Raw genomic sequence first — 13,416 nt, 5'->3', positions numbered from 1 at the left:
TTATTTTCATTGTATCTTATCTTTGTATTTTTATTCCTATCATTGTATCTTATCATAGTATTATTTTGTATCTTTTTAGCCCTGATGAAGCCCTGCAAAGTGGGGCGAAACGTTGGAAAATAAATAGTTGTAAACTATTTTTGTTTCACTTTTGACCGCAACCCTGACCATCTTCTTATATATAACTTTATTATTATTATTTTTAGATTGTTTTCTGAGGTAGTATACATTTTATTTTTAATTTTCATTAGTAATATTGTTGTTTCTGCACTTTATTCATTAATAACCTCATTGTTTAAAATTCAATTATTTTTTTATTTGAAAGAATTTAGTTTGAAACATACTGTCCAATAAATTTGTCTTCTCCATTTTTTATCATAATATTATTATTATAAGTTTAATAAATTGTTTTCAATATTTTCTAAAGCTATCTTGTTATTTTGTATACTTGTGTGGATCTGGGGCAGTATAGAGATAGGTTTTTGAATAACAACAATCAGGGTGACCACAGAATTTGAAACACTCATATGACTGGCTTGATTTATGCCATACATTTTGTTTGAAATTTTTAATGTTTTTCTATAATATTCCATTTAAGCACTAACCATCTTTAATTTTCAGTGCATATTTATAAGGGAATGTAGGAAAGAGGATATTTAAATTATGTGATTGTGTTGCCTTATTATGTGTCATGAGGGATATATTTCATATTTCATCAATTAACAACCCAATAGAAAATGATACAGATTTTTATTTATTTTCAAATCCTCTTTATTTATATATAATTACAATTACAAATATATAATATAATACATAGTATATATACAGATTACATACTGACTTTGTATGATACAGTTAGAACCCATTTATAATTTTAATTTTAATAAGCATTCCATTTATACGAGTACAAGCAATAGGCTATGTAAATAAGTTTTGGGTTTTAATTTAGTTTAAAAAATAATAAAACTTTTGACAAACTCACTTTATTTAAATTAATAAAAAGTGTTATTACAATTAATAATATTACTTAACTTAAATTACTTATGGGTGTAGGTATTATAAGGCATATTTTAAAGTCAACCTTATTTTTTTTTCTAAATATTAATTTTGGTTGAGGAAATTTTCCCTCTCCTTAACTCATTGCTGAAATGAACTATAATAACTTTATTACTCGATATAAAATATTGAGTTATTATTCTATGTAGGATTTTTCAGAATTCCGTGGATAAATATAAAGGCATTCTTTTCTGAACATTAAGAAAAATATTTATTTAATGTTCAGAAATAATTTATTTCTTACATAATTCAACAGTTTATTACATAATTTATTTCAAATTGATAAATCTAAGTTTATTTTTGATATATAATGAAATTTTCATCTATTTTTTAAATTTTAATATGGATATTATTAATAATGAATAATAAAATTAGCAAAATTTGTACTATCTATACCCAAAAAACATTATTCTTGCTTTTTCTATAAATATATATAAAATTAATATATCCCAGATTCCATTGAGGGTCTTATGAGCATGTTCTGGTATTGGTGTAGGATTTCCAAAATTAATCTTTTGTTTGAAAGCTTGGTATTACTGTTGTATTTTCAATTGTAATATTGAAACTGATTGTATTATGTTGGAACTTCTCCCATGAAATATATGTTTCACTTCACTGTAAATGAAAAGTAATTTTATTCTGGGATACATAGTCCCCTAATAATAATTATAATGTACATTTGAGAGCCAATTGTCTGGCTTATAATGGTTTAATAACTAATTAATACAATTAAAAATAAAAAAGTAATTAAGTTTCAAACTTAATATTTATAAACACTCATTAAAAAAAAAAAGATTGACAATGGGGAGATGAAGAAATGAATGAATAAAATAAATTAAAATATATAAATTAAAAATAAAATAACATATTTCTTGCTTTATTATTATAAAAGTGAGGTAGATTGATTGTCGAATAAATATTTTAATTGTAAGGTGGAAAAGATATTTGAATCTTTTCATGTATCATGTATCTATTGGCTTTGTGGCAAAAAAAAAAAAAAAAGAAAGAAAAAATCCAGCCCTGATGCTAACTAATTATTTACTTATTTATAGAATTATAATTTTTTCATAAAAATATATCTAATGTATAAATTAAAATTTAATAATGCTAACAACAAAACATGAAAATATGGTGTTTTTAAGAATTTGAATATGGTTTTTTACAGAAGAAACAACATGAAAATGCTACAGCTATCAAGGAACTTGTTGCTACCCTAAACTGTTTAGATTCATTAGATTATGATGAACAGCTGATGGAATTAGTTAAATATTTGCTAGCTGGTAACATGTTCGACTGGGGAGCCAAAGAAGTAGCAAAACTCATGATTGCTGGTAAATTAAACTTTCATCAGGCTATGGATAAACTTCCTGGTAATCATCATTTTATTTTTATTGAGAAATACCCATAACATAGGAATTAGTTAATCAATTCACTCTTCCAAAAATCTTCTTTTTTTTTCTCTGTCTAGTATATTCATTTAGGACTACCTATCTGATCCTTACTGTCCTATTATGAATGTTTAGCTGATTTGGTGGACATTGGTTTATTGTGCAAATTAAAAAATAAAGATTTGTATAACTTTGTGTGAGAATGGTTAATCAAAACTAACCAAATAAATACATAAATAAAATACATAGTAATTCTGATGCAACAATTCATGCTTATGTAACAAAAACACATGCAATGATTTGATGCATCTTAGCAAACTTTGAACTGCCTTTTTCATAAATTCAAGCCATATTTAATTAATTAATTAATTTTGTATTAATATAATATCGAGAGACTGGGAAAGCAACATTTTATTTATTGTTGGCACTATGGTCCTGTAAGAACCTAGGCCTTTCTTAACACGTTCTTCCACTCTCTCCAATCCTGGATAAGCATCTTCCATGTTCTAATTTCCATCCTCTTTAAGATGTCCTCCAAATCGTCCAATCACCTCATCCATGGTCTTTCTCAACCGGGTCTTTCAACAGAGCCCGGTTTTATAAAAGAGTAGAAACTACTATTACTAGTAATGTAATTTTTATATGATACAATTTCACCTACTTATACAATGCTGACTTATACTTTTTAACTCCTATTATATCACTAATATTCAATTCAATTATAAAAAAGTAATTATTAGTATTATACTTTGTATTGTGTATACTTGTACTTATGCATTAATACTATTAGCTTTCCTTATGAAACAGGACCCAGATCAGTCATCGAGTAAATATTTGGGGGTTAGCATGAATATATATTGCAAAGCAGTATATACATACAAAAATTACAATCAAACAGTATTTTTATTGTAAAAAATCTAATAATAAATAACTCTTACAACAAGCTCATTACATATATATCACTCATTCGTAGGCCACCTGATTGTTGACTTCATTTTTTTGAAGACTGTGTGGTGTCCCAATCTCCTAATTTATATCTAGAATGATGCTTGAATAACTAGCAATTTTCTTTATACTATAGAATCATTTGTCAGACCGTAGTTCCAAATATCTTCCTAATTTTCAATCCAAAAAAATTCATCGTCAAGTGATAATGAAAAAAATATTTTTTCAAATTCTGGCGTTTCCTTTACTGATATTCATATAGAAAAATTTTTTGAGTTTTTTTCTTTAAGTTTATTTAAAAAAGTTCCAAATTTTAAAATTTATATCAAATCCGTATAAACACATCCTGGAAATTTAAAAAAAAAAATTACAATTTTGAAATAAGGAAGTAACTTACAATATTTTATTATCTAACCACATATTTTAAGTAATTAATATTTAGCTTTTAGCTTGTTTTAATGTGTTTTCTTATACCACACCATATTTTTGAGTTTTAAGTAAAAATTTAATAATGTTGTTGTTTATTGGTTGCATTTTATGGCTTTGTAATGTTTAAGTGGGAAACATTTTTGTGCTTTTTTAGATTTTTGAATATTAGGCATAGAAATTTTAAAATAATATTGTACAAGATATATCATTTATTTTTACTAACTTATAAATATACACATTTCACATAAAGATGGTTGTAATACAAAAATACAGAAATTGAAACATTAAAATCAAAATGATTTCGTCTACAAAAATTTAAACACTTAGTAAAATGTTAAAATTGATCCAAAAATTAAATAAAAAATAAGTAATCACAACAGTTCTTGTTCAAGTTCTATGAGTTTTCAAGACATGATAAAACATGAATTGGGACAATCCATATTATTATACCACTTCACACTACCTTATATATCATATATATATAGTAAGTTACTTGTGACCAGTTTTAATTTTGATTGCCTCATTTAAAAAAAGTATATATATTTAAAATAATACAATCACTAAAACACAATAATAATTTAGGAAATATTTGAAGGTTTATATCGACCCTCAAAAGAGGATATAAAAAATTCAATAGCAGCAAAAATTACTGTCATTATTTGTAGAAGATTGAACAGTTTTCATAAATTTGGGATTTGAGTTGTTTGGAAAACCCTAATTGATTCCAGTAAATTATATGCTCTTCCTCTTGGCGTTCTTATAATATTTTTAACTAATTTATTTCTCATCTTTGGATTATAAAATATATTCTGTTTTGGAATCCCATTGATTTTTTACAATGTTTTCATCATCTAAGTTGTAATCGTCATTACTTGTTTCAAGTTAATTACTATTTTTATGATACAATACAAAATATTTGGTAATTTCATTATTATCATAATCTATTTTTAAAATTACAAACATGTTGAATTTTCATGAAAGAAAAAAATGTCCTGAACAAGTATTAAGTATACGATAATTGTTTGGTTTGTTTCCTGAGATCATCTGTGGTAATTTGTACTTTTGTGCAGCAATAAGTTTTAAAAATCTAATAAAAGTATTGTTAATAGAAATAATGTTTTTCAGAAAGGCCATGGCTTGTAGATGATCTGAATCATTGGGTAAAGAGATTTAAAGAAAGCAATTATAAGTCAGCTATGATATTCGCAGATAACAGCGGTTATGATTTTGTACTTGGTGTTTTACCATTCGCAAGAGAACTCATTCGAAGAGGGGCAAAGGTAATATTAATTATAATGCAATATATAATTTTTTTAAGATGAAGTTATATAAGTAGATAATAACAATTATTATCGACTTTAGGTTGTGGTATGCGCTAATTCTGAGCCAGTTTTAAATGATGTAACATTTTACGATTTGAAAGATCTTTTCGAAGAAATTAAGAAACATTGTCCGATACTGAGGAAAGCCATTGAAGAGGAGTCTTTGAGTGTCATGAAGTTGGCAAAAAATAGTTGTTGTTTAGATTTGTGGTAAGATTTTAAACTTTAGATAGTGGTAAGACTTTCAATAGTTCCATTCAAAACCTTCTTAAATTATCAATTTATGCCACATTTTACTTCTTCACTACCAAAGGTCGGAACTGTTGTATTCATGTAGAAAATTTAAAAAAAAAATGTTCTCAGAAACAATAATTTCAGTAAAATTTTTATTTATTTATATAGTATAACAATGGGGCAAAAGTCATAATATAATAACAGAGTATACATTAAATACAACAAATAACTAATAAAAAGAAATAGTGTAACTTATAACATAATTTAAGATATAAGAGAACTTAAAAACATAAAAATAACTCAAACATTCATAAAATTTGTTTTAAATATACATAAAAACTCAATAATCAATTTAAATTATTTGTATTACAGAAAATTTAATTGCATAGTAATTAAAAATCAAATTTTTATTTTTATTTTTTGTTTAAAAGTAAATCATGAGTAAAAAAGTATATCAAAATCAACAGCATTTCCTTTCTTTTTAATTCTATTAATATGCAAATAATTATTTCTAATTAAATTATAAGAATTATTTTGAGCAAAAAACAAACATTAACGGGCTTTGAATGCCTCACACTATGAACAAAGATACTACAATTAATTAGTTATAAAAGGTTCGGGCAATATATTTTAAAATTTAACAATTTCTGTAGGAGCATTAGGTCACTTGTTGCTGTACAAGTTTCGAGAGATTCCAAATTTAATTTGGACTGACTATTATACTCTTCCCTATAACTGGCTGCTATATTTTTATTATTATAGCTTCTATTTATTATATGAAGTTCCTAATCACTATTTTATATCTAAGTCAAATTTCAATCAAATTAACTAATTATATTTTATATGAGAAGATGGTTGGGGTTGCGATCAGAAAATGACACAAATAAGTTTAAAAAACTTACTAGTCTTCATCAGGACTAAGAAAGAAAGAACAAGGTAACAACCTATGAATAAAAAAAAGAAAGAAAAAATATATACAGAATGATGAAGTAAAGTCAGAAGTGGAAAATAAAATGTATATGTAGGTAATTAAATATATAAGTAAAATTACATAATTAAGGAAATAAAAATATAAAGTTATATTATGCAAAGAAACAAAGAAATATGAATGTCGAATAAACAAACAAAATATAAAGTTAAGTTAGATAAAAGAAGTTATTAGAAAATATATTTTCTTAATCATTTATTCTAAATCATATTTTCAAATCACTTCTTTTTTATAACATAACTCTATATTCTGTTTCTTTATTCTATATTCATATTTCTTTATTTCTTTGCATGATATAACTTTATATTTTTATTTCCTAAATTATGATATTTTACTTACATATTTAATTATCTACATATACGTTTTATTTTCCACTTCTTTCATTACTTTATTTTTATTAATTTTCATTCTGTATATATTTTTTCTTTCTTTTTTTTTTTTCATTCATTGGTTGTTCAAATTTTTTGTTATCTTGTTCTTTGTTCTTAGCCCTGGTGAAGGCTGGAAATTCTAGCTGAAACGTTGGCACTACTAAATAAGTTTTTATTTGTGTCATTTTCTGACCGCACCCCCAACCATCTTCTCATATTATCCATGGTCAACTATCTTCTCATTATTAATTATATTTTATTATTGAATTTTATATATCAAGAATTGTAACAATATTTACCAAATACTAAATTTTTGAATTATTATTTTAAAATATAATTTTTGTATCATTTTCAGCTTCATTGATATTGAAATTGCCGAGAGGATGAAAGAAATGGATCTGCTAGTCATAGAAGGTATGGGGAGGGCTGTACATACAAATCTTTATGCTCAATTCAAATGTGACACTTTGCGAGTAGCTGTTATCAAAGATCATTGGTTGTCAAGAGAGTTAGGAGGAGATGAATTTTCTTGTATATGTAAATTCTCTTGTGGAGACGAATAAATTACGATTTTCAAGTAAATAAAATGATGGGATGTAGTAAAAAAACTATCCGATCTCATATCCATAAGAATGTATTATACAAATTTATATGTTAACGTTCTTAGACTGATTTGATCTAAAAACCTTTTCATGTAAAACTATAAAATAATACATTTAATATAATTTTCCTTTCACAACGTTTAACCTAAAATTTCATTTTAAAAAATAGCTTCATATTTTATACAACACTTCTATACTGGTAGGGTTCAATTTTATAATGTAAATTTTGAGTTATATCTACTTTCCATAAGATTTTTTTTAACATAAACTCCAATTTTTTTTTATATGTAAAATGCACCAACGTTTCGAAGTAATTTTCCATCTTTAGGATTCTCTTCAACAAACAATTTTTTACTATATCACAGTTGCTTCCTGCTTCCATATTAATACAATCTTATTTCACCAATTTAAAAAACAAACCAAAAACTATGTTACTTAAAATAAAAGAGAACAACTAACAAACTTGATTATCTTTGTAGCACTCGGTTCCCAGTTTATATTTTAAGAATTTTTTTTCCTTATAAATTGGTAAGATAATATGTATGGATATGAACATAAGGAGCAACTAGTATCTTTGATATAGTAAAAAGTTGTTTGTGTAAGAGAACCCAGAAGATGGAGGAGTATTCTGAAATTTCAGTTTGTTTTATATAAATAAATAAAAATTGGAGTTTATGTTACTAAAAATTTCTAATGGAAAGTATATATCACTCGAGATTTATATTAAAACAATAGCTCTACTAAGTAAAAATATTAATTTTATTTCTTAATAGTCATAAAATTAACCACAAAATGTTACCTATCATCCTCTTATCTGTTAGCTTCTTAATAACTTAAATTATTTATATTTTTTATAATTTTTTTTGTGATTTGTATTTATTAAAGTAAACAAAAATCTGCTTATCTTGATAATTTATAATAGTGTATATTACTGGGTTTTACAAATTTTCAAGTGCCTTAATATATACATATATATATATATGTATATTTATATTTAAAATAGTATGAATACTAACATGGTAGTAAGTTTAAGCAAAACCAAGTTTATAAAGATATTAAAGAAGAATAACAGGGATAAAAAGTCTTAATGGGGTAATAGTACACCAGAGGAGCGATTGTAGATATCTTGGACCATAGCTAAAGCTGCACGAATGAGTGGACAACAAGATAAAAGAGAGGTTTCCTCGGAAAGAAAGAAATTGCAAGATGCACTTAAGGAGTCTATAAAAACATATTCCAAGCAAGCAAATCTAGGATATTTACACAATGGTGTAACGTGGGTGTCAGCCACTGGGGTGGAGGAAAATTTTGCTGCTTCTTTATTTAGATATTTCAATTTAAAAGACTAAAATATACAACAATTCTAAAGAACTTTTTGGCAAGAACAATTATATTTATCATGCACTGCATAAATTATAAATAATAAAGTCATGAAATGAAATGGTTCAAATTTTTACAAGATATTATTATTATTTATTGTGAAATTTTGCCACACCTAAAAGTTCCATGGGGCAGGGATTTTTGGATCAAATTCTTTAATTTTTTGGATATCATTTAGAATTATATCTATATATATAATAGGTGGTACTTGAAATTTTCTTAATCCTTATCCTAATGTGTACTAAAATAAATAACCAAGATATGCAGATCTTTATTATATCCTCTAATCCTCTCCCCAATCCTTTAAAAATTATTTTTACTAATTCTACATATACTTACGTCTCAGCAACTTATTTATTATTATCTTTATGTTCATTCAAGACTTTATTCAAATATTTCTGTTTTTGAAGATTTAATTTTTTTTTTCGTGGAATTACTTCTAATGTTTTTATTGGTATTGGATAAGGCAATACCTTTGGACCATTCAATATCTTTTTTTTTTTTTTAAGCTCAAATTTAGCTTACTTTAAATCTTATTGAATTCAACCTTATTTCTCAGGCAATAACCTTGGAGTTTGTTGCAGCTCAGAATTTTCCTTATTCCATTGAAGCTGAAGTTGTAGCCAGTGGTTTTATCCAGTTATGCATTTTACATTACTGATATCCTCACTATTTCAAATACCATATAGATCTAATTTATAATGGTAAACCTATAGACTGAAACTACTTCATTTTATCTCCAAAGATGTCTTTCTCATTTCAGATTCAGTTGAATGGCAAATTAAAGTGATAAAAATACCTTAGTTTTTTAGGCAGATCCTTTTGTATCAATCTTCAATAACCTGCCATTTCCCATTGTCGGCACAGTACTCTTGATTTTAGAGCAACAAATTTTACAGACATTATAAATTTCTCATAATGTTACTAGCCTTAAATACTTGAAATTCACAGATGATTAAACCAATTATAACATTACTAAATAGTAGGATAAACAAGACCTCTCATATTTAAATTGATGATAAATTATTCTTTATTCATAAATCTATTGGGACCAACTGACTCGAAGATCGAACATAAAACTTCTAATCCTTAGAATAATTGTAGTGATCCATACAAAGTAACCAATTATTCCATCACCATGACCACACTGCTTCTTATATCACATTCCTTATATGTTTTAAACTTTAAGATTATACTTAGCAACCTTGTTAACTATTTAAATACTTTTTTCAAATACTACTTTCTCTCTAATTTTACTCATATATATTAATATCATCTTGGTTTGATGCAACAGTTGTACCGACTATTGTAAAATACTGTTAAAAACTGCTTATAAAATGGTGAGAGAGGGAGAGAAAATTTTCAAGGGAGAGATATTTTTAATATTTTTTTAAAAAGGAAATATTAGTTTGGCTTTTGTAGGGATAAGTTTACTACAGAACAGATATTCATCTTCTCGACTATAATGGAGTGAGGAAGAGAATACCAAATCCTGACATAACATTTATTTGTTGTATTAGTTAATAAGTTAATGATATTTTAGCTGGATAAGGATGCAGACAGAATCAGCCACTAGTTATTATTTAGGATTAGGAAGTAGCTCAATATCAAATACTCCAGAAAAAAAAGAGATTTTATAAGACACTGATCATCAGTGCCAGACCAGAAGCACAAGCCTTCTAGAGGTTTGCTGAAAGGTATCTACCAAGATTTGAGAGAACAATCCTGTATGTATTCATGGCCCACCTAGAAATGGTGTAACATGGAGGATTTTTTGTATAATTTCTACCCTTCAGCTATTATTAATATTTTAGGGCTGGGTTTGTTAATAATGCTTAACAACTCATCTCTTATTCGCTGCAACACTTTTTTTTTTCTGATCACTCTAAATTAGCAAGTTGAATTATGTGTGATTACATAATGCAACTTACTAATTTCATGTTTTTCTGTTTTACTTTCTTCACCTACCTTTATATGGAATATATAGTAAGATAAAGTGTTGCGATCGTGCAAAATTTCGAATTCGAGTTTTCGACAGAAAAACACGTTTTAAAGTCCTCCCACGTCCTCTAGCCCAAGTAACCAAGTCTCGCAATGGAGGTTGTCGGCCCGACGCACTTTACGTTAGGAAGGGCCTGACCACCCGGAATCAGCGAGCCACCAAGACAAGAAGATGTAGGTGAAGAAGCAGACGCAGAATGAAGACCTAGGCCAGGCTGCGCGGGGGAGGAGGCACCCTGATGGATGCAGTGGATAAGGATTCGAATTCGAAAACTAATTCGCCCGTCTAAAAGGCGTCACCTAGGCTGCAATATATAATGAAGATAATTATTGGTAACAGTGGCATACGTAAGTCTAACGCACTACCACACTGCTGCCGAACCCCGTATGCCAGAAATGGCGAGGAAGGTGAATAAAAAAAAAAAAGTTGGTCAGCAGGATTATATAGGATGAGACTCTCTGGCGCCAGCAGTAAATTCTCCAAGAGCGGTAACCTCGTCCTACTTACTTCATTCTACAGGGTACTATTCCTCTAGATACGAAGGGGTATGTAAGCTCGAAGTGTGGCTAGCCGCCGGGTCCTACGAAAAGTTAAAAGGTAGAGGAATTAGGAGTAATCCAGAGAAGCCAGAGAAATAAAGGAAAATATTCATTTCCAAAAATGTAGCACTAGGAGGTGTTTCTCATGAAGTGAGATTTTTCGCAAAGACCGGATAATTTTGGCCTGCTCTTGTCTCTGGGCTATTAACCGCCATCAAGAGGTATAACGTGTAAGACGTTACCTTATCAGCAAATACTATTGGAATCTTTATTAATTCAAATGAAACATTTATATATTACAATATCTTACAGAATTGTTACACATGTGTACTGAATGTATTTACAAAATACATATGTAAGTACACATATTATGTACACATGTTTTCTTGTTGCCAGAAGTAGTTCCCCTATCAGTTGGTAGGTTGCATCATGCTGGGTCCCAGCGGTCTCGGCCGCTGCAATATTTACATTCTAGACCAGCAGGTAGCGTATCGCTACAAGATCATGGATGCTGGAAGGTTTTTCGGACCTAAGGGCTGAGAAAAAAACAGATACCAAGGAGGAAAGTAGGGAATAGGATAAAGCTACTTTAAATACTCCAGTCTCAATTCTATCCCAGTAGATGGTATTCCATAGATCGAGAAATCAAAGTCGAAGTGAGCGAAAACAAAAGAGGGTACTAGGAGTTATCCAGTATTGAAGAATGGAATCACAGAATCTTAGGACTCATATGAGGACTGAAAAATATTTTTGTGTGATCTAGGAAATATTTCTATTTCAGGAGGGGTACTGATAGAAGATGACTTGGAGTTTATTTACATAGACTGAAAATAAATATATCTATTATTGAGTAAAATGAAGGAATGGTAAAAAAGTGAATTAAGTAAGTCCTTTATTATCTCCCTTACATTTCCTTAACAACCAATTGATTCATTTCCACTCTACAATAACAACTTTGGAGTCACTTTCGAACAACTCCTAATAGTACTTAAAGATTCCGTGATTCCATCCCTCGGAATACCCGTCAGCTCCTAGAATGCTCTTTCGTTTTCCCCCACTTCGATTACGGTTCCGTGGTCCACAGAGGATATCTGTTGGTCTAGAGTTGAGACTGAAGAGACTTAAGAATTGCTTCGTAAGATTTATCTTCGGGTTTCTCAGGCTCTCTAATGTTTCTCGTTGGTATATCATGTTCAAGTGGCTCTATCCAACCATCCGAAGGCTGTATCTCCTTGGTGTTTTCCTATTCCAAGTCTTTAAAATTAAAACCTACCTATATCCTTGATCTCCTTCATACATCCATTCATTAAACACCAGATCCTAACCGATTGATTTATATATGCCCTCCCACAGAACCGCTTCCTTCGTTATACGTACAACCAACCTCCTTCTGGAATTCTCTTCCCATTTCCATTCGCCAATCCTTATCCATTCCATTTCCTTTAAACAACACCTGCATAACCAAACCTCCACATCAATTTATATATCCATTATTATTATCATTTACTATTATAAATTATTATTTAACCTATTGTTTTATGTAATTTTAACCTGTATAGTGAAACCTTTTACATTTTTGCCAGACAATTAATCTTAATTTGTAACTCATGAATTTATTCTTACGGGACATTTGTCATAAAGTTATTTTTTCATACATACAGGATTTATTGTATTCTTTCTGGCTTCATTATTGTCTATCTTTTTTTATGACTCAAGTTTTCCATTGAGGATCTATGCAGCCCCAAAGTGGAAATGTCAAGTGTCATTTCTTTGGAGCGTCGTGTAAAGAGTATTTACTGACTCAGGTGGGAATCGAACCTACAATGTTGTGAACCATCCACTCTGAGACCCTTTTCCAACGTACACAGCTATCACGTCCTCCAGAAACATTATTATTATTTGTATTTGCACTATTTTTATAATTTTTGTTTCATATCGAGATCGTAACTATGATAAAAATTTAAATAAGTTTTTGTTAAGTGGTTAAGACACAGTCTTACCAATTTGATGTCTATTGGCGGTGCCGGTTCGAATCCGGCCTGGGACGTCGACTTTTTTCATTGAGTGGCGGTCCCACAAAATGAAGAACTTTGACCCCCAACCATGGCTAGGCAGTATAGGACTCCAATGGGAGTCTTGGCCAAAAAAAAAAAGAAAAAA

General features: G+C 28.5%; 1 protein-coding gene across 2 annotated transcripts in view; it reads left to right on the top strand.

Moving 5' to 3' along the window:
• Positions 1-7,412, top strand: part of LOC106686642 (4'-phosphopantetheine phosphatase) — a 54,930-nt gene extending 47,518 nt beyond the window's left edge. The window contains exons 12-15 of one of the 2 annotated variants that reach the window (XM_014430038.2): positions 2,222-2,426; positions 4,944-5,098; positions 5,181-5,350; positions 7,089-7,412. In XM_014430038.2, the coding sequence (XP_014285524.1) occupies positions 2,222-2,426; positions 4,944-5,098; positions 5,181-5,350; positions 7,089-7,296 (738 nt within the window). In that variant the 3' untranslated portion in view covers positions 7,297-7,412. The remainder of the gene's footprint in view (positions 1-2,221; positions 2,427-4,943; positions 5,099-5,180; positions 5,351-7,088) is intronic. The other variant, XM_067052130.1, reaches the window with a different exon arrangement.
• The last annotated feature ends 6,004 nt before the right edge of the window (positions 7,413-13,416 follow it).

Source organism: Halyomorpha halys, unplaced genomic scaffold (genome assembly GCF_000696795.3).
Source record: "Halyomorpha halys isolate HHAL.00 unplaced genomic scaffold, Hhal_1.1 Scaffold854.1, whole genome shotgun sequence".
In the NCBI taxonomy this organism is placed as follows: domain Eukaryota; kingdom Metazoa; phylum Arthropoda; class Insecta; order Hemiptera; family Pentatomidae; genus Halyomorpha; species Halyomorpha halys.
This window is presented reverse-complemented; position numbering and strand designations above follow the sequence as displayed.